The sequence below is a fragment of the Heterodontus francisci genome, unplaced genomic scaffold, assembly GCF_036365525.1.
Source record: "Heterodontus francisci isolate sHetFra1 unplaced genomic scaffold, sHetFra1.hap1 HAP1_SCAFFOLD_106, whole genome shotgun sequence".
NCBI classification, from domain to species: Eukaryota; Metazoa; Chordata; class Chondrichthyes; order Heterodontiformes; family Heterodontidae; genus Heterodontus; species Heterodontus francisci.
Window position 1 is genome coordinate 4,913,530 of NW_027140940.1, and position 19,838 is coordinate 4,933,367.

Genomic DNA, 19,838 nt, shown 5'->3' on the forward strand with positions numbered 1-19,838 from the left:
GAAGCAGAGTTAACGTTTCGGGTCAGTGACCCTTCTTTGGAACTCTTCGGGTCTGAGTATTTCCAGCATTTCTTGTTTTTATTTTAGACTTCCAGCATCCGCAGTATTTTGCTTTTATAACAGCTGTGCCTGGCCTGGCCTGACCAATATGACAACAAAAGGAAGATGTTCTTGTGAGAACATAAGTTCACAATTAACAATACACCATTGAATACAGAATTGATTAAGTACTTGACTGAGAACACACTCACGCTTAGTTTTAAATCAATGGCTACAAAATAACCTTTAAAATTCACTACAGGTTTAATAGAGGTTTTTCTAAGTCAAAAGCAAAGCAAAGTAAAGGCAGAAACAAAATGCAAAACCATAAAGTTCAAAAACAAGTGCCTGCAAGCCTCAGTCCTACATCCTCCCCGTCCGCTCCCTTTAAAATACAAATTACAGCAGTTTGTTTTTACAATAAAGAGAACAACTTTATCTGAAAATTCCCCTTTTCTCTCTTTTTTTTACATACAAAAGGATCAGAGTTGCCCTGCCTAAAAAGACAGATTTGAATGATGTTATCATACCCATCTGAGATCTTAGCAACTCCCCCTTTTAAAACTAGCAGAGAAGTTAACCCTTTCTGCTAGCAGCTTCGCTCACCGCAACTATTAGCTTGCTAAATGAAAATGTATATATGTGTGGTATTATGAAATTTTAAGTTTCTGAATTGTCAGATATGTCTGGACGAATTAATCCATTCAGCGCCAAGCAGAATGGATGTTCCCCACCCCCAACCCCCACCACCTATCATCCACAGCTAACTGCAAGTAATCCAGAGGCCCAGGCTAATTTCCTTGGGACACAGGTTCAAATTCCACCACTTCAGCTGGGAGAATTTTAATTCAATTAATCAATAAGAAAATCTGGAATTGGAAAAAAGTCTAACTAATGGTGCCATGAAACTATCACCGATTGTTGTAAAAACCCATCTCGTTCTCTATTGTCCTTTAGGGAAGACAAGCTGCCCTCCTTACCTAGTCTAGCCAACACGTGACTCCAGCCCCACCGCAACGTGTTTGACTCTTAACTGCCCTCTGAATTGGCCCAGGAAACCACTCAGTTCAAACGCAATTCGGGATGGGTAACAACGACTGACCTTGCCAGCGCCAGAAACATCCCATGAACGAATTACCCAATTCCCTTTCTAAAGTCACGATTGAATCTGCCTCCATTATTGTCTCAGGCAGTGCCTTCCTGACCCTAACCGCTTGCTGTGTGAAAAAAAGATATTCCTCATGTCGCTTTTCTTTCTTTTGTCTATTAGCTTAAAATCAGCATCATCTAGTTCTGGTCCCTTCAGCCAATGGGGACATTTTCTCCCTATCTACTCTGTCTAGCCCTCTCGTGATTTTCAACACCCAGATCTGCAAGCGTGAAGCCTGCAGCCACTACTTTTTGTACTTTCTTTATAGTTTTGCATGTTACTTCTGCTTGGTTTGTGCTTTGCGTTTGACTTTAAAAAACTGTATTAAACCTGAAGTGAATTGTTACAGGGCATTTTGTAGGCATTGATTTAAAACTAAGTGCAAGTGTGCCATGAGTCAAGTCATTAATCAGTTATGTGATAAATTGTTTATTATTAAATATGAACTTGCGTTCACACTTCTTCCTTTTGTTGTGCTGGTCAGGTCAGGTCATGCACTGCTATTGTTTTCTCTAAACTACTGTTTCTAACTTCTTTAAAATAACATTTGTTTTGCTTAAAATAGAGACATGTTGTCCATTTTCAGCAATACTCAAGTTCTGTACTGCTAAACAATTGTTTTCTTATTGTTCAAACATAAGTCAATTTAAACGATATTCGATGACCCTTGAACTACAAGCCAGGACAATGGATAACCTTGCACATTTGGTGGTCCACTATGGTGTGGAGGCAGAAGATGGAGTTTAATTGATGGACAGAGTAGTTTAATTCTTGGCACATGAGAGACTCCATCGAAGGATATGCAAACATCCTGAACGATTTCGAAGTGTCTGTCAGAAGAATTTGATAAGGGCACATGGCTGTTCGAGCTTTGTTTTCAGAAAGTCTGAATGGAAACCTGGAGAAGCTGAAATGGAGCCAGGAATTGGAATTAAAGTGGCACAGCATCCAACATTCGGGCTGCAGCTGGAGTGGACTAATCAACCACTGAAGTGTACGGAGGAATCGACTTCAATGGAGTGACTGACCGAAGATTCCAGCCCCGTGCAAGGTTCCCCAGAGTCGTCTACCTGGAGTGAGACTACTCCCACTCCTAAATCGTTGGCATCAATGACACTCTAAAGGTTTTGCTGAAGTCTAGAACTGCTAATATGGGCAGATTCACCAGCATGGCTTTCAATTTTGCAAAGGCCTTGTGGGACACCTCTGTCCATCACACCTTTGTCTTTGTTTATTTTTTTCAGGGCTTCTGTTAGTGTGCTAGCTTTGGCTAGGGTGTTAAATTTTGGGACAAACGTTCTGTAAAACCCACACATCCCAGGGAATCGCCTGATTTCCCACTGTTTCATAGGAGTAGGGAAGTTGGCTGGAGCACCTACTTTGGCTTTGCGGTGGAACACAGTTCCCTATCCCACTACACGATCTTTCCAGTCACTCTGGCCTTAGTGAACTCGCTTTTTTCCAAGTTCAGCACAAGGTTTGCCTTTTCAGGCCCTGCAGCACAACCTACAGGTGGTTTAAATGCTCTTCTCTGGTGTTACTGTAAATAATCAGATCGTCCAGGTACATAGCACAATTGCTAAGTCCAGCCAGTACCTGGTTTGTCAAACTCTGAAACGTTGCTGGGGCGTTTCGTAGAGCAAACTACACTAATATAGGCTATCCGGGGTGACAAAGGCTGAGAGTTCTCTCGCTTAGGGGGTCAAGAAGACTTGCCAGTACCCTTTGAAAAGGTCGATTTTGCTGAGGTATGCCGAGTGTCCCAACTTGTCTGTCCAATCCTCAAGGTGTGTGATTGAATAGGATAGTTAAGCTCCTGTTGGGAGTGAATACTTTTGTGCTGAGATTGAATTGTCAAATACCAAGACAGAACAAGTGTCGTCACATTAATTAACAAATATAAATTGAAATCCCTTTTCCCCCAACAGTAGGTTTGTTCCCTCGAACATCTCAACATCGCGTGTTATTTCAGTGATGTTCTCCATTCTGCAATGTTTATTCAGAAATGAGATTTCAAATGTTAAGCACCATCTTAGGGCTGCATTCCTGTACTCTGGTATGTGGCAGACCTATATAACTGTGGTCATTCAGTTGAACAATTGAAGTGGGGAATTTGTTTCAAACTAATTGATCACCTCACACTATCGCTGACTTTCAATTCAAACTAATAGATCTCCACGAACTAATATATGCCCAAAAGATAACAATTCACCACAAAGTAATACATCATCACAAGCCAATGCAACGTCACTCCAAAATGCAGTACATTAAAATAATCCAAAGCCTCCAACTGAAATAATAGTTCAAAACAACATGATGCTTCAAAATAACACGGCCGATCAATGAGTACAACAGTTCAAACTAATACATCACCTCAAGCTAAAAATGCCCTAAACAAAATACAGTCTCTTAAACCGAAACAACCCTTCACTAATAAGTCCCCTCAAACTATTCCTAAACACCAAACTAAGACAATCCTCAAACATAAACAGCCACTCAAACTAATTTAGCAGATCAAACCAATGAGGCAAATTAGATTAATACAGCCTCTCAACTCAATGCAGCCCCTAAAAATAATGCAGTATCTCAAAGTAATACAGTCATTCAAACTATCACAGCGCCTCAAACTAATAACACAAATAAATTATACCATATCGAATTAATCCCGGCCACGAACCAATAAATCCTTCGAACGAATACAGGCAACTAAACGATTGCAGCCCCTCAAACAAGCACATTTCCTCCAATTAATGCAGCACTTCAAACCAATACGGTGCATCACCTAATACAGCATTCAAAATTAACACAGAACATCAAACTAATATGGAAACTTAAACTAATACAGCACATCAAATTCATAAAGCTCCTCGAACTGAAACAGCAGCTCAAACAGCTACACAACCTCAAACTAATGCTGCTCCTCAAAATAATGCAGTCACTCAAAATAATATAGCATCACAAACTAATGCATCATCTTCAAATAATGTGTCAGCTCCAGACAATACATCACCTCAAAATAATACAGCAGATACATCTAATGAAACCCATCAAACAACGAACATCCCTAAAAATATATCACAACAAACTAATACAGTCCCTCAAGTTAACACAGCTACTTAATCAAATCCAGCTCTCAAATTAAGAATGTTGCGTTGCTAATACAGCGCCTCAACGAAGAAAGACTCACGTACAGTGCTGCCTTAAAACTAATACAACAGCTCAAACCAACAAAGTCTCCCAATACAACAAACCCCTCAAAGCAATACAACCCATTCAAAGAAAACAGCCAAAAATAGATCCTCAAGCGAACAGAGCAGGTAAAAATAATACAGAACCTAAAACCAATACAGAACCTAAAAATAATATAGCATTTAAACTATTACAGCACCTCAGTCTAACACAGCACCTCAAAGTATTACAACGCTTCAAACTAATACTGTCCGTCAAATCCATAATGCACCTTTATCTAATACAGGTTCTCAATATAATAAAGCATTTCAAACGATCATAATTGCAGAAGCAGGTATCACCCCTCAAACAAATAAAACCCAGAAACTTTCACAGCAACTAAAGCTAATACAGCCAGTTGAATTAATACAGCTCTCAAGATAACACAGCACATCAATATAATACAGCATTTTAATCTAATATAACATTTCAAACTAATACAACAGCTCAACCTGACAAAACACTTCACACGAATACATACCTCGAACTAACACAGCACTTCAAATAAACATAGACCCTCAAAATCACACAACGGCTCAAAGAAATGCAGCATCAAAAACCATTACAGACATTCAGAATAATGTAGCTCCTCAAACTAAGACCACACCTCAAACTAGTGAAACATCGTAACATTTCCACAGCAATTCATATTAATGCAACACCTCAAACCAACACAAAAGTATAATACTGCATATGTTGGAAATCTGCAAAAAAAAACGTGTTGGAAATACTCGGCAGATCAGGCAGCATCTCTGGAGAGAGAAAAAGTTGTTAACGTTTCAGGTCGATGCCCTTTCATCAGAATTAATTTAGCTCAAACTAACACAACAAACTATTCCAGAACTTCAAACTACTTCTGCCTTTCAAACTAAGACAGTATTTCTATCGAGCACAGCCCTCAATCTAATATGGTATCTTAAACTATCACAGCACCACAAATGATTTAAGCCCCAGAGCTACTAAAACCAAAAAAAATCACAGCGCATCAACATAATGCAGTCACTAAAATAATACAGCTCTCAACTATAATAGCCCCGCAAGCTAATGCAACCCCTTAAACAAACGTAGACCGTTCAAAACAACGTAGACACTCAATCTGACGAAGAAAGGCAAACTATTACAGCATCTGAACTAATGCAGTACCTTAAGTTAATATGGCATATCAAATTAATAATCCTCGAAATAATGAAACGCCATTAGTACTACAGCATTTCAAATTCATATAGTGACGCAATCTAATGCAGCACTTCAAACTAATGCAACATCTCATACGGATATAGCATCTCAATCTGATACAGGACCTCATATCATTTAATAGCTCACACTAATACAACAGCTTATGCTGATACAGCAGATTAAACTAATAAAGCACCTCAAACCGAGAGTGCAATCTATACTAATGACTTACACGAAGAGACTGAGAGTGATTGCCTAAGTTTGTTGAGGCTACCAATTTACATAGGAATGCAATCTGTGAGGAAGAGGCAAAGAGGCTGCAAAAAGATATAGGCAGTTTAAGTGAATGGCCGACAAGGTGACAGAGGAAAAATAATGTGGTGGCGTGTGAGCTTATTCATTTTGGTGGTAAGAACTCAATGGAAGATTTTTTGTTTTATATGAATGACCATTTCTAAATGTTATTGTTCAGAGAATCTTCGCTGGACTCGTACAAGGAATACCGAAAGTTACCATGCAGGTACAGCAAGCACTTAGGAAAGCAACTGGCATATTGGCCTTTATTGCAATGGCATTGGGGTAAAAGTGTAAGGAAGCTTTGATGCAATTATATAAGGCTTTGTTGAGACCACACCTGGAGTACTGTGCTCCATTTTGGTCTTAATATCTAAGTCAGTATATACTTACCTTGGAGGCAGTCCAGTGATGGTTCCTGGGATGCAACGTTTGTAATATGATGAGTGCCTCAGTAAATTGTGCTGATGCTCTTTGCAGTTTAGAAACTGTGAAGTGATCTCATTGAAACATACAAATTCTGAAGGGGCTTGGTATTGTAGATATGGAGACGTTGTTTCTCCTGGCTTGGGGAATCTGGAACACGGAGGCACTCAGAGGGTTGTGAATCTTCAGTATCGTCTACTCCATATGTATCTATATGTTTCGTTGAGTATAGTTATGACTGAGATAGAGAGATTGTTGGTCTCACAGGAAAAAAGGGATATGAGGAAAGGGCAGTAAAGTGGCGTTGAGGCAGAAGATAATATTCAATGATGGAGAAGGTTTGAACGCTGTATCATCTTCTCCTGCTCCTATTTCTTAGGCCCCTATATAAACTAACAGCGCTACTCACATTAATACAGTTGTCAGACTAAAATAACACGTCAGTCTACTAGAGCACATCATCAAAACAACAAATTATATTTGCATAACGCCTTAAACGTAATGAAACGTCCCAAGAAGTTCCAAAGGAGCATTACAAAATAATAACTGACACTGAGCCACATAAGGAGGTACTAGTTAAGATGAACAAATGCTGGGTCCAATAGTTTTGTTTTAAGTGTTGTCTTCAATGAGTAAAGGGAGATAGAGAGGCGCAGAGGTGTAGGGAGTGAATTCCAGAGTTTAAAGCCGAGTCAACTGAAAATGCGTGCACAAAAACACCACCAATTAAATTTGGGATTGTTCAAGACGTCAGATGTAATTGAGCACAGGCATCTCAGATGTTTGTGAGGCTGGAGGAGATTACAGAAATGGGGAGAGGCAATACCATGGAAAGATTTGAAAACAAGGATGATACATTTAGAATCGAACACATTCTTTGACCTGGAGCCAATGGAGTTCAATGATCATCGGCCAGTTAAGGCAACAGGACTTCGTCTGAGTAAGGAGAGTGGAAGAAGAGATTTGGGTGATCTCAAGACGCTGAAGGATAGAATGTGCAAAACCAGCTAGGAGTGCATTTAAATAATCTAGTCTGGAGGTCAGAAAGGCATCAAAGCGAGCTTGAGCATCCAATAGGCTGTCTGAGTGATAAACGTGTGGTCAAAAGCTCAACACGGAGTCAAATATGACATCAAAGTTGCAAGCAATCAGATGGACTCAAATGGTTGCCAGCGAGAGTGATGGTGTCAGTATGCAGGGAATGGACTTTGGAGTTGGGAAGGAAAACATTGAATTCAGTCTTCCCAATATTTCATCAGGCGGTAATAAAACATCAGTAGCATAAAACTAATCGAGCATCTCAAATTAATACAGCACCTCAACATTATAAATCACCTTAAACTAACAAAGCACCTCAAAGAATACAGCACCTCCAGTTAATACAGACCACAAATTAATAGACTTGAAAATAAGCAAAGCTGTACAAACTAATACAGAACCATAAAATAACACCGCAGATCAAAATATCATGGATCCTCAATCATATACAGCCCCTTGAAAATAGCGCAGCTTCTCAAACTGATAGAGCAGTTAAAACTAATCCTGCCCCTCAAAATAATACAGCCCTTCATACTAATACAACCATTCATGTTAATACAGCAGGTTCAATTTGAAAAACACCTCAAATTAATACTGTGCCTCTGTCTATTAGAACCATCAATTTAATCTTACAATACCATTTCTGCACTAACAGATATAAACACATAACCTGTCGGTAGCATGTGTTACGACAGACTGCTCCAGTTAAACCCGCAATCAAAATATACGATTCTGATTGTGATGACAGAAGCGCACTGATAATTCAATCCTGTCACTCCACAGATCGCCTAACATTTCATTGAAAACTTTTCAAATTAAAGAAAGACCCAGCCAATTGTGCCGTCTATTAAGCCCCGAATGAGGCTAACCAAAGTACCCAAAATTATAGATATCCCCACGAAATACAATATTCCTCTGACTGCTATTCTCGCCGCATCCTGAGATCCACAGTCAGTCTCATGTGCCACCACATGTATACACTGGACCTCCCTCTCCAGAAGCACCACCTCACCTTATCTCAAAGCTGTTCCACTCCTCTGTTTCATTTCATCCTTCGTCTTGTTCAATGCATTAACAAAAAACGTTTTGTCTTCCTTTCAGTCTTAAGGAACACAAGCTCCAGCAGCTGATGGTGACTAATGCCCCTCCAGATCCTTCTTGCCCTTCATTTCTCTCTGACATCACCCCATATGATCTTACCCCTTGCCGTGTATTCACTATTCCCTCTGACCTTCGCCTCTCTGACGCTGAACGTTCTGTACACAGAAAAGGACTCAGTTATATCCCCTCACTCCCCCACCTCAAAGAATTTCATGCTCAGCATGATGTTGAGCACTTCTTCCATCGCCTCCTGGCTCACTTCTTTGACCAGGAGTCCTCCCCCGACAAGCTGACCCAGTCAAATGCCTCCAGCATACCCCCTCTACCTGGACCCCTCCCTCTGGCCTCTTATATGGTCTTCATCTTTTCATTGAAAAGTGTCGGCGAGGCATCGGTCATCTTAATTTCTCTGACCCTCTCACTTACTCTAACCTGCTCACCTGTGAACTTGCCATATTCCGTTCTCTCAGATCTAACCTCGACATTGTCATCAAACTTGCAGATAAGGGTGCTGCTGTTGTGTTGCGTACCTGCATCTACCTTGCTGAGGCTCAGCACCAACTCTCAGACGCTTCTTCCTACTTCGCCCTGGACATTGACCCCACCACAGAACAACAAGCTACTGTCTACAGGACTCTCATTGATCTCATCTCCTCTGGAAATCTTTCCTCTAAAGCTTCCAACCTCATAGTCCCGAAACCCCAGACAGCCCGCTTCTACCTCCTTCCCAAAATCCACAATCATGACTGTTCCGGCAGACCCATTATTTCAGCCTGTTCCTGACCCAGTAAACATATTACTTCCTTTCTTGACTCTATATTTTCTCCCCTGGGCCAGTCTCTTCCCACCTACACCCGTGACTGTTCTGACGCCCTACGTCATTTTGACAATTTCCAGTTTCCTGGCCCTAACTGCCTCTTCTTCACTATGGACGTCCAGTCTCTCCACACCTCCATCCCCCACCAGGACGGTTTGAGGGCTCTCCACTTCTTCCTTGAACAGAAGCCCAGCCAGTCCCTCCAGCACTACCTTCATCTGCCTGGCTGAACTTGTTCTCACATTGAACAACTTCTCCTTCAACCCTATTCACTTCCTTCAAGTAAAAGGTTTTGCTGTGCGTACCCACATGGGTCCTAGTTATGCCTGTATTTTTGTGGGATATGTTGAAGATTTCTTGTTCCAGTCCTACTCAGGCACCCTCCCCAAACTCTTTTTCTAGTACATTGATGACTGCATCGGTACCGTTTCCTGCTCCCGCCCGGAACTGGAATACTTTATGAACTTTACTTCTAATTTCCACCCTTCTCTCACCTTCACATGGTCCATATCCGACACTTCCCTTCCCTTCCTCGACTTCTCTGTCTCTATCTCTGGCGATAGGCTGCCTGCTAATATTCATTATAGGCCCACTGACTCCCACAGCTACCTAGAATAAACTTCTTCACACCCTGTCTCCTGTAAGGACTCCATTCCATACTCCCCGTTTCTCCATCCCAACGCATCTGCTCTGATGATGCTACCTTCCATGAAAGTGCTTCTGATATGTCTTCCATTTTTTTTCAACCTAGGATTTCACCCCCACCCCCTCCACCACTGAGGTTGTCAGGGCCTTCAACCATGTACAGCCCATTACCCACATCTCTACCCGCACCCCTTCCCCTCCCTCCCAGAACCGCGACAGGGTTCCCCTTGTCCACACTTTCCACCCCACTATTTTATTATTTTATTTTAGGTCGTTTTTATTTTGTTATTTTATTTTAGTTTTTTTTGTGTGTTTAGTTTGGTTGTACTGTGCCTACCCAATGTTTCTATTTTGTTTTCAAAAGAATGTTTTTGATTGGAGTGCTTTGCGCTTTACAATCTGGTCACATCCTTTCCGTACTAATGCTTTGTTTTTCAGAACAACATTAACATACCTTTTGCCTTTGTTCTATGACCCTCTGGTCAGCTATTCTCTGTGACCTTGTCCTATCAACACCTTCCCTTTTGTTATCTCTTGCCCCACCCCTGCTTTACTTGCTTAAAATCTTTTACTTTTCTAATATTTGTCAATTCTGAAGAAGGGTCACTGACCTGAAAAGTTAACTCTGATTCTGTCTCCACAGATGTTGACAGACCTGCTGAGCATTTCGAGCATTTCTTGTTTTTACTTAACCGAACCAGTTGTTTTTAAATTAACAAATTAACTCTTTAATTATAAGAACTAAATTCTTAAACAGTATGAAGATATAAACAACATTTGAAATAGAAAAAAAAGAGTCTTTGCAAATTTCCAGTACAATGTTGCTTGCAGTCCTCACAGAATGTTGCTTTCCTTCTCCAGTGAACTTCAACAATTAACGACTTGCAAACACTTTCAACAGAATCAATCTGACTTTAGAGCTTTTAAGGGATAAATGATTGTCACAGTCTAACTTCCCTTTCGTAGATTTAAATTACCAGAGATCTCTTTTTTGGCTTGACGTTTTGTTTTAGAATTTTGAGAGATAATAATAAACCGACAAAAATCCTATTCTTCAGTTTAAATGGTTGAGAGCTCTTTTTCAGGTCTACTGAACACCACAGCGGTCTGTGTCCTCTGTCTGTGTGTTCTGTTAGAACAAACTGTCTTCAACTAAAAGCCAGTTCAATTTAAATAGCAACAAATATATTGCTTGCCGCTCACTCCCAGTGGCTGCATCTATGGTAACGAGAATGCACCCTTTAAATCGCCATTTCCAAATGGCTGTTTCCAACGGCAACTGAAAATGCAGATTTCTATAATTCCTGAGACTTGCTGGTTCTAAAAGCAAGCTTTAAAGGCAAATCGCATATCCAGAAAAAAAAAACATCGGGACCATGACACCTCTGCCCCTCGCGGAATGAAACGCCATTTCTGAAATGCGTGTCATTACAATGGGTAAAGAAATACAAATTTAATAAGCACGAAAATTGTTTTCATGCATTTACAGAGATACACATTTCTAAAAAACAAGTTTAGACTACAGCAGCAAGTTCCACCAGAACATCTCGGCTTTAACTTTACAAAAAGTTGTTCCAATTAACCCATTTCAAATTTACAAGCATAGTCTTCCAACTGTTTCGTGTTTTCCTTCCAAGTATCCCTATTGGCCATCACCTCAGCCAGGTGAGCTGAACAGCTAGGAGCACTGACCACTTCCGGGTTCACTATTCTCTGAGAAGTTCCTCGAGTACCCCTTAACCTATGTGGCATCACTTGACACTGGAAAACCTTGTCGGCTGTTACAGAAGTGGATTTTTGTCTTACCCAGGGGTGTCAAAGGAATTTGAAAGTCTCCATCCAACACATCTGTCTCTTTAAGACATATTGTGTTACCTACCCTGTCCATACAGTCATTTAAATGAGAATTTGGGTAGGAATCTGCCTTCATTACCACAGTGACTTTTCGAGAGATATGCAATTATGAGCCGTCCCACCAGGTTTAGTCATCAAGAACATCTGCGAATTCCAGCTGTCCTGACTAAGTTCATCTAAGCTACCCTTCAGCATGCATTGTACCTCTGCTTCCACTTTGGCCTGTCTACCTGGACTTACGTGACAAGGATGTCATTTTATAGGAATGGCTCCCCCTGTACCAACATCGTCTGTGGCTAAGGTTGTACATCCTGGCTTCTCCCTACAAACTTTTGAAGCATTGTGAAAACCCTGGTTAGAACTTCACGCTGTTTTGTCTCTAATTTTAAAAGCCTATTGTTTAATTTTCCTAGACATTCTGCATTCGCTGATTGGATAGTTGGAGGTTCAATCTGAGAATTTCCTCAGCCTACGTCGGCCTCATCCTCACTATCCTTTACCTTCTCCGCAGTCCCGATTACCTGACATGCCTGTACTGGCTTATCCTCCTCCCTATGGTAATAAGGTTTGAGCAAATTAATGTGACACAACCGGTTCTTCATCCAGTGATCAGGGGTGTCAATCAAGTAATCTACCTTGCCCTCTCTTTTGTTCACTCTATATGGGCCACTGAAGCGTGCTTTCACTGGTTATCCCTTTGATGATAACAACGCTAATACTTCATCCCCGGGTTTTATGGTTGGCATTGGTTTCCCGCCGTTTGACAGGTGTGGCATGCCCTACAAAAGTGTGTCACATCCTTTGTAAGACCTGTCCAGTAATAATGTTTGCTTATATGTGTTTTGGTCTTCCGAACTCCCCTATGTCCTCAAAAGGGAATGTCGTGTGCTCACCTTAATAATCCTTGTTGATATTTAGGTGGCACCACTATCTGTTCAACAACTATCCAGTCTACGTCGGCAGGTCTATGAGGCGGTCTCAATTTCCTCATCAAAACCCCATTTTCCATATAATAGCCTTCTGGAACTCGTTTTACCTCAGCTTCTGACAGAGCCGTCTGTGCTATTTGGTAGATCTCTGGATCAGCTTGCTGTGCTGGCATGATAGACGATCTGTTAAACATCTTATTTGGATTATCAAAATCACCAAATAAGGTTTCAGATGCCTGATTATCTATTTGTGGCGCCCCTTTTGCCTCCAACAATGGGTCCTGTTTAGCCATTGCTCGGATAACTACACATGCAGGAAATATTGTAGGGACTTGCTCCTGTAAGTGCTCCATTTCTGCAGCCAAAGGATAAACTGGCATGTTTGATCCCACCCAATCATTTCCTAGGAGTAGCTCAATTCCCTTGACTGGCAAACAGTGGACAACACCGACTGTGACAACACCAGTTATTAAGTCACTCTTTAGGCATACTTAATACACGGTTACGTGTATACACGCCCCGCCAATTCCATGAAATAAAACGATACTGTTTACGGCACTCTCTGGTGGAAACATCATATCTTACCCCAGCAAGCGTGTTTGGGTCGCTCCTGTATCCCTGATTGTGATCATAGGTTTCCTTGCCTCACTTACAGGATACGGAGTTACTCTCCCCTTTGACAAAAATCCATATAACTCTCAGGTAGTTCATTCTTAGCCTCTACACTCCTCTTAGTTAGTGTCAGATTTCACATTCATAGCTGTCGTTAAAGCGATAGCCTGGTCTACTGTACTCTCAGTCAGAGTCTTTTCCTCTGCATTAACTTTGCATACCCCAACAGGTCCTATGAGTTTACCTCACAACCTCCAGCACTCTGAAAGAAGATACCCCTTTTGTTGCAATGGTAACACTTTGGCTTGCGAATCTCACTTCCACCATCAATACCTTCCTTTCTGACCTGAGGAGGTGCTGCTGGGGCATTCCCAGCTGTTCCTTCTTGCCCCCGGCTACTTGAGTTCCTTTCGCTCACCCACTTCCTCTCTTTATCAGTTTTATGGGGGTGATGGACAAAATAGATTGGCTTATTGAAAGGCGCAAAAGCATCAGCATCTCTACTTGCCTAACTTTCAAAAAGGTTTAGCTCTTTTAGCTTATCTATATGAGTTTTCACGACTGAAGGAATGGAGTTCTTACACTCTTCTGAGATAATCAATTCTCGAAGGATCTCATATGTGGTTTCTATCTTTAATGCCCGTATCCAACGGTCAAAATTCATTTGCTTCACCCTCTCAAATTCTAAATATGTCCACCCAGTCAATCTCCGTAAGTTCCTAAATGTCTGACGGTAAGCTTCAGGGACTAACTCATACGCAGAGAGAATCACCTTTTTTTGCCATCTCATAACCTGCTGAATCCTGTTCAGAAAGCGTGACATAAACTTCATGAGCTCTGCCTGCCAGCCTGCCCTGCATGAGTAATATCCAGCTTTCTTTGGCCATTTTATCTGTTTGGCTATTTTTTTTTCAAAAGTTACAAAAAATGCCTCTACATCCCTTTCCTCGAACTTTGGAAGTGCCTGCATAAATTTAAAAAAAACTTCTCGCTGGGTCCTGGTCTAAATTCAGATTCTTCCTGACCCGAATTTTCCCTGGATTTGAGTTTACCCCTTTGTCTTAGTTCCATCCCTTTTAACCTAAATTCCCTCTCTTCTCTCTCACTTTCTCTTCGAAATGCTCTCTCTTTCTCCCTTTCCTCCAATTCAAGTTTTCTTATTGCGATTGCTTTTTCTTTTTTCCTGCTGAAGTTCCAGTTTTTTTCTCCTTTTCTAACTGAGTCCAAGCCAATTCCACTTCATCACTTTCGGATCTACTACCATCATGTCTTTCGTATTCGCTTTCTTGTTCCTCGTGTTGCCCTTCCTCTGTACTACTATCATGATCTCCTTCTACCAATTCCAGATTTTTGGCTATGATGCCAATCTCTGTTTTTTTTGTACCTGATTTCAATTCTAGCCCCAGTTGCGCTGCCAATTCTTTTAATTTGTTCTTCGTTAAAATTATCAGATCACTCAGGGAAATATTCTACTTTCCCAAAACCTCTGCTACAACCACTGATGCCATAACAATGGTATAGATTGTGCCTTATTATACGGGATACCTGGTTCTTTTAATTTCTTTGTAATTAGTGTCGGATTTAGATCCCAACAATCAAGTTTCTAACTGATAAGATCCCAGACTCGGTAACAATTAATCTGATGCAAAACGCAGGACCCCGATTTAAATATGCTATCCCAGAGTCGAGTAATTGCTATGATTCCAAACGTGAGCCCTCCAAATTAGTCTGATTCTGAACCCTGATGCGAGCCACCAAATTAAATATGGTGCAACTGTGAGCGAGCCCTCAATTAAGATATGATTCAAATCCAGAAACCCAATTAATATGTAATTCAAATCTTGAGCGAGACCCTAATTAATATGATTCAAATCCCAGACGAGAAACCCAATAAATATGTGATACAAATCTCGAATGAGCACCCAATTAAATTTTATTCAAATTTCGGGACGTGCCCCCAATAAATATGTTATGACTGACCGCTCCAGTCAAAGCCCCCAATCAAAATATACAATGCTGATTGTGGTGGGAGAAACGCACTGATAATTCAATCCTGTCACTCCACAGATCGTCTAACAGATCATTTAAAACTTTCCAAATGAAAGAAAGACCCTGCCAAATTGTACCATCTATTGACCCCCGAATGAGGCTGACCAAACCAGGTGTCCTTAAAGCAACAAATTAACGCTTTGATTAGAAGAACTAAATTCTGAAACGCTATGAAGATATAAACAACATTTAAAATAGAATAAAAAAGAGTCCTTGCATATTTACAGTCCAATGTTGCTTGAGGTCCTCAGAGAATGTTGCTTGAAGTCCTCACAGAATTTTGCTTGAAGTCCTCACATAATGTTGCTTTCCTTCTCCAGCGAATTTCAACAATTAACGACTTGCAAACACTTTCAACAGAGGGATAAAAGATTGTCACAGTCTAACTTCCCTGTCTTGAATTTAAATTGCCAGAGATCTCTAGTTTGGCTTGACATTTTTTTTAGAATTTTGAGAGATAATAATAAACAGAGAAAAATCCTATTCTTCGATTTAAATGGTTGAAAGCTCGTTTTTATGTATGCTGAACACCATAGCTGTCTGTGTCCTCTGTCTGTGTGTTTTGTTCGAACAAACTGTCTTCAACTAAAAGCCAGTTCAGAATTGAATTGCAACAAATGCATCACTTGTTACTCACTCCCAGTGGCTGTATCTATGGTAACGAGAATGCAGATGTTCGGCTATTACGTCAATTATCTCTGCTTGGTTGGCACCTGATTTCAATTCTAACCCCTATGAATCGCAGTCTCCAAATGGCTGTTTCCAATGGCAGCCGAAAATACAGCTTTCTATAACTCCTGAGGGTTGCTGGTTCATAAAGCAATACAGATCCCTTGCAAGCCTTAAAGGCAAACCGTATATTTCCAAAAAAAACCCGACAGGACCATGACACATTGTATAGAAAGAGCTAAGTGATTCTACAACCAAGGGATAATATCAAAGATCTGCAGGCCTGCTACGGACCATTCCATCCTCACTGATGGCAGAACCCAGCACATCCATGCAACAAACAAGGTTGGAGCATTTGTAACCATGTTCAGCCAGAATTGCCGAGTAGATGTCACTTCATCCTGACGTCTCCATCATCACTGCTGCCATTCTTTCGTCAGTTCGATTTATTACCCTCTTGAGGGCCCCGGATGCTGCAGAGGCTTTAGGCTCTGTTACCATCCCGGCTGTAGTACTGATTACTAGCACTCCAGAACTTCTGTGCACCTAGTCAAGCTATTCCAGTACAGCTACAAAACTGGCGTCCACCGGGTGAGTTAGAAAATTGCCCGGGAAGATTCTCTCTACTGCCAGATCATCAGCCTATTCATCATCAGGAAAAATGATGAAAGCAGTCATCGACAAAGCTGTCAAGCAGCATATACTCGCAAATAACCTGCTCATTGATGCTCATATTGGATTCTGACTAGGAGAGGATCACACACATCAATCCAACAAATGTGTCTGTATTTACAGTTTTATAGAGAAAAAGAGAATTCTCCATTTTAAACAGTGTTTATTTTGATTTAATGTGAAGCCAGATTTTGTTCAAGGTTGAATCTAGTTCCACATGATTTTGCAAATAGATGTAACAGGAAAACTTGCTGCCGGGAACAGGCATGGCATTTGATTTCTCAGGGTTCAGTTGCAAGCCGTGATTACAACGCTCTTTGTTCAGACCAAAAACGGTGAAAAAGTTCAGATATAATCGGTTGAGATGTTATGGGGTGAGTCGTAAGGGAAGATACTGAATGCATTTACATCGGCAGATATTAAAAACTCAGTCTTTCAAACAACCGACAGAGGCATGATGGGCCGAATGGTCTGCTGCTGTGCTGTATCATGTTATGATTCCATGATTAATACTGACCCTGGCAGTCAAACGTCAGTCTGTCTGTTCAGATTCAACCGTTACAGAAAAGAGCTATGCCCAGAGACTCAATCCGTGATAATCAAGCATTGCTACATTGAAAAAAGGATGCTTTTCTGACTATACCAAGAATGTTTAATCGACATATTAACAGCTACTGCTCTGCGTCAACTCTCCTGCTACAGATGCCTTCACAGGCATAGAAGTTCTATATTGGCATTCATGCCGCTGTCTTTGATTTGTACTGGTTACCGTGAATGTCCCAATGTTGTCCTTTGCAACGATTTGGCGAGAGTCCCAACATTGATTATCTTTGTGGAAGTAGATCAGGCACCGATTCTCTCTGTTCAGAGTACAGGTAATGGTGACTGTCTCTTCTTCTAATTTAACCAAAGTCCATTTGATCAAGTGATAGCATTGGCATTGTTAGCGGATCCGAGGTTAAATAAATGAAACAGTCAATTAGAAATTGTTCTGTTGGTTTTGTTATGCCGTGAAATGCTGGCAACTTAATGACAATTGTTAATGCTTTTACTGACGAGTGATAATTCCACAAGAGGAGGACTGAGGCTTTTACTAACTGAATCAAACAAAGTTGCAAAAAAAAAAAATCAGCAGAGGATTTATTTCCAAACCCCAGATTTAATGCTGAATTTTCACTTTGGCATATCAGGTAAAGAAGGGGATTGCTGGTGTGAAATTCACTTTCCTGCTAATTCAGTTTAGACATAACTTGATGCAAAGAGTGCATATCTCTGTTAAATTATGCACTGTTATGCATCGCAAACGCTGCGATACGTGTGGCACTGTCAAGTCCAGCATTTATTGGCACCGCACCCTCACAGCTCCAGGGACCCGGGTTCGATTCCGGGTACTGCCTGTGTGGAGTTTGCAAGTTCTCCCTGTGTCTGCGTGGGTTTTCTCTGGGTGCTCCGGTTTCCTCCCACAAGCCAAAAAAAGACTTGCAGGTTGATAGGTAAATTGGCCATTATAAATTGTCACTAGTATAGGTAGGTGGCAGGGAAATATAGGGACAGGTGGGGATGTTTGGTAGGAATATGGGATTAGCGTAGGATTAGTATAAATGGGTGGTTGATGTTCGGCACAGACTCGGTGGGCCGAAGGGCCTGTTTCAGTGCTGTATCTCTAATCTTATTGAACATCTTTAGTTGCAATTGAGAAGCTTGTAGTGGGCATTCAACTTGAAGTGCTACAGTCCGTGTGCAAAAAGGATTACCACTGTGTTGCTCGGTGGAGATTTACATTTTGATTTTGATCCGGTGTCGAGGAAAAGTATCAAATGCCCAAGTGCGGGAACTTGGACATGACGATGTTCCCATGCATATGCTGCCCTTGCCCTTCTGGATGCTGTAGGGCGCAGATTTTGCAGGTACTGTTGAAATGCAACCCAGTGAGAGGTATTCAGAAGGAAGAAGCAATTAACTAAACAAATGTTGCATAAGAGGGTCCTTTTGGAAATCTCGACATGAAGATTAGGTTATCTGGTGGTGAAACGAGCAATATAACAAGGCCAACACGTATGAGGCTGCCTCGGAATAAGACGCTGTACCCAATGGAGTTAAAATCCTGGTGCCATGCTGCATTGTATTAAACAGTTCACTTTGATAGTTCAGACTCGTAGTGGTTATAATTGAAAATCAGGAACATAGTAGGTGTCTTAGCAGACCCCACACTCTGCAGAACAATTGTTAGACAACACTAAGAGTACTGTGTCCAATGCTGATCTCCACATTATTTAAACTGAATGTGAGGCTCCAGAAAATGTGCAAACAGTTTACAAGATGATAGCATAACTTAGAGGTTCAAGCTATCAGGAAAGGCAGAGCAGGCGGGAGCTCGTTTCGTTAGATCATAGAAGGTGTAGGGGTGGTCCGATAGAGTCATAGAGTTATACAGAACAGAAACAGGCCCTTTGACCCATCGTGTCTGTACCGGCCATCAAACCCCTAACTACTCTAACCCATTTTCCAGCACTTGGCCCGTGTCGTTGTGTCGTTTCAAGTGCTCATCTAAATACTTCTTAGATGCTGTGAGGGTTCCTGCCTCTACCACCTCGTCAGGCAGTGCGTTCCAGATTTCAACCACCTACTGAGTGAAACAATTTTTCCTCAAATCCCCTCTAAACCTCCTGCCCCTTACTTTAAATCTATGCCCCCTGGTTATTGACCCCACTGCTAAGGGAAAATGTTTCTTCCTATCTATCATATCAATGCCCCTCATAATCTTGTACACCTCAATCATGTCCCCCCTCAGCCTTCTCTGCTCTAAGGAAAACAACCCTAGCCTATCTAGTCTCTCTTCATTGAAATGCTCCAGCCTAGGAAACATCCTAGTGAATCTCCTCTGCGTCCTCTCCAGTGCAATCACATCATTCCTATAGTGTGGCGACCAAAACTGTACACAGTACTCCAGCTGTGGCCTAAACAGCGTTTTAAACAGCTCCATCATAACCTCCCTGCTCTTATAGTCTATGACTCAGCTAATAAAGGCAAATATCCCATATGCCTTCCTAACCACCTTATCTTCCTGTGTTGCTGCCTTCAGTGATCCATGGACAAGTACACCAAATTCCCCCGACGCTCTGTACTTCCTAGGGTCCTA

The 19,838-nt window shown here is 41.3% G+C and overlaps 1 protein-coding gene across 1 annotated transcript in view; it reads right to left on the reverse strand.

Moving 5' to 3' along the window:
• The window catches only part of LOC137361447 (probable G-protein coupled receptor 139), an 82,764-nt gene extending 68,791 nt beyond the window's left edge, over window positions 1-13,973 (reverse strand). The window contains exon 1 of the mRNA XM_068026309.1: window positions 13,823-13,973. Coding sequence (XP_067882410.1) covers window positions 13,823-13,973 — 151 coding nt within the window. The remainder of the gene's footprint in view (window positions 1-13,822) is intronic.
• Between the last annotated feature and the right edge of the window lie 5,865 nt (window positions 13,974-19,838).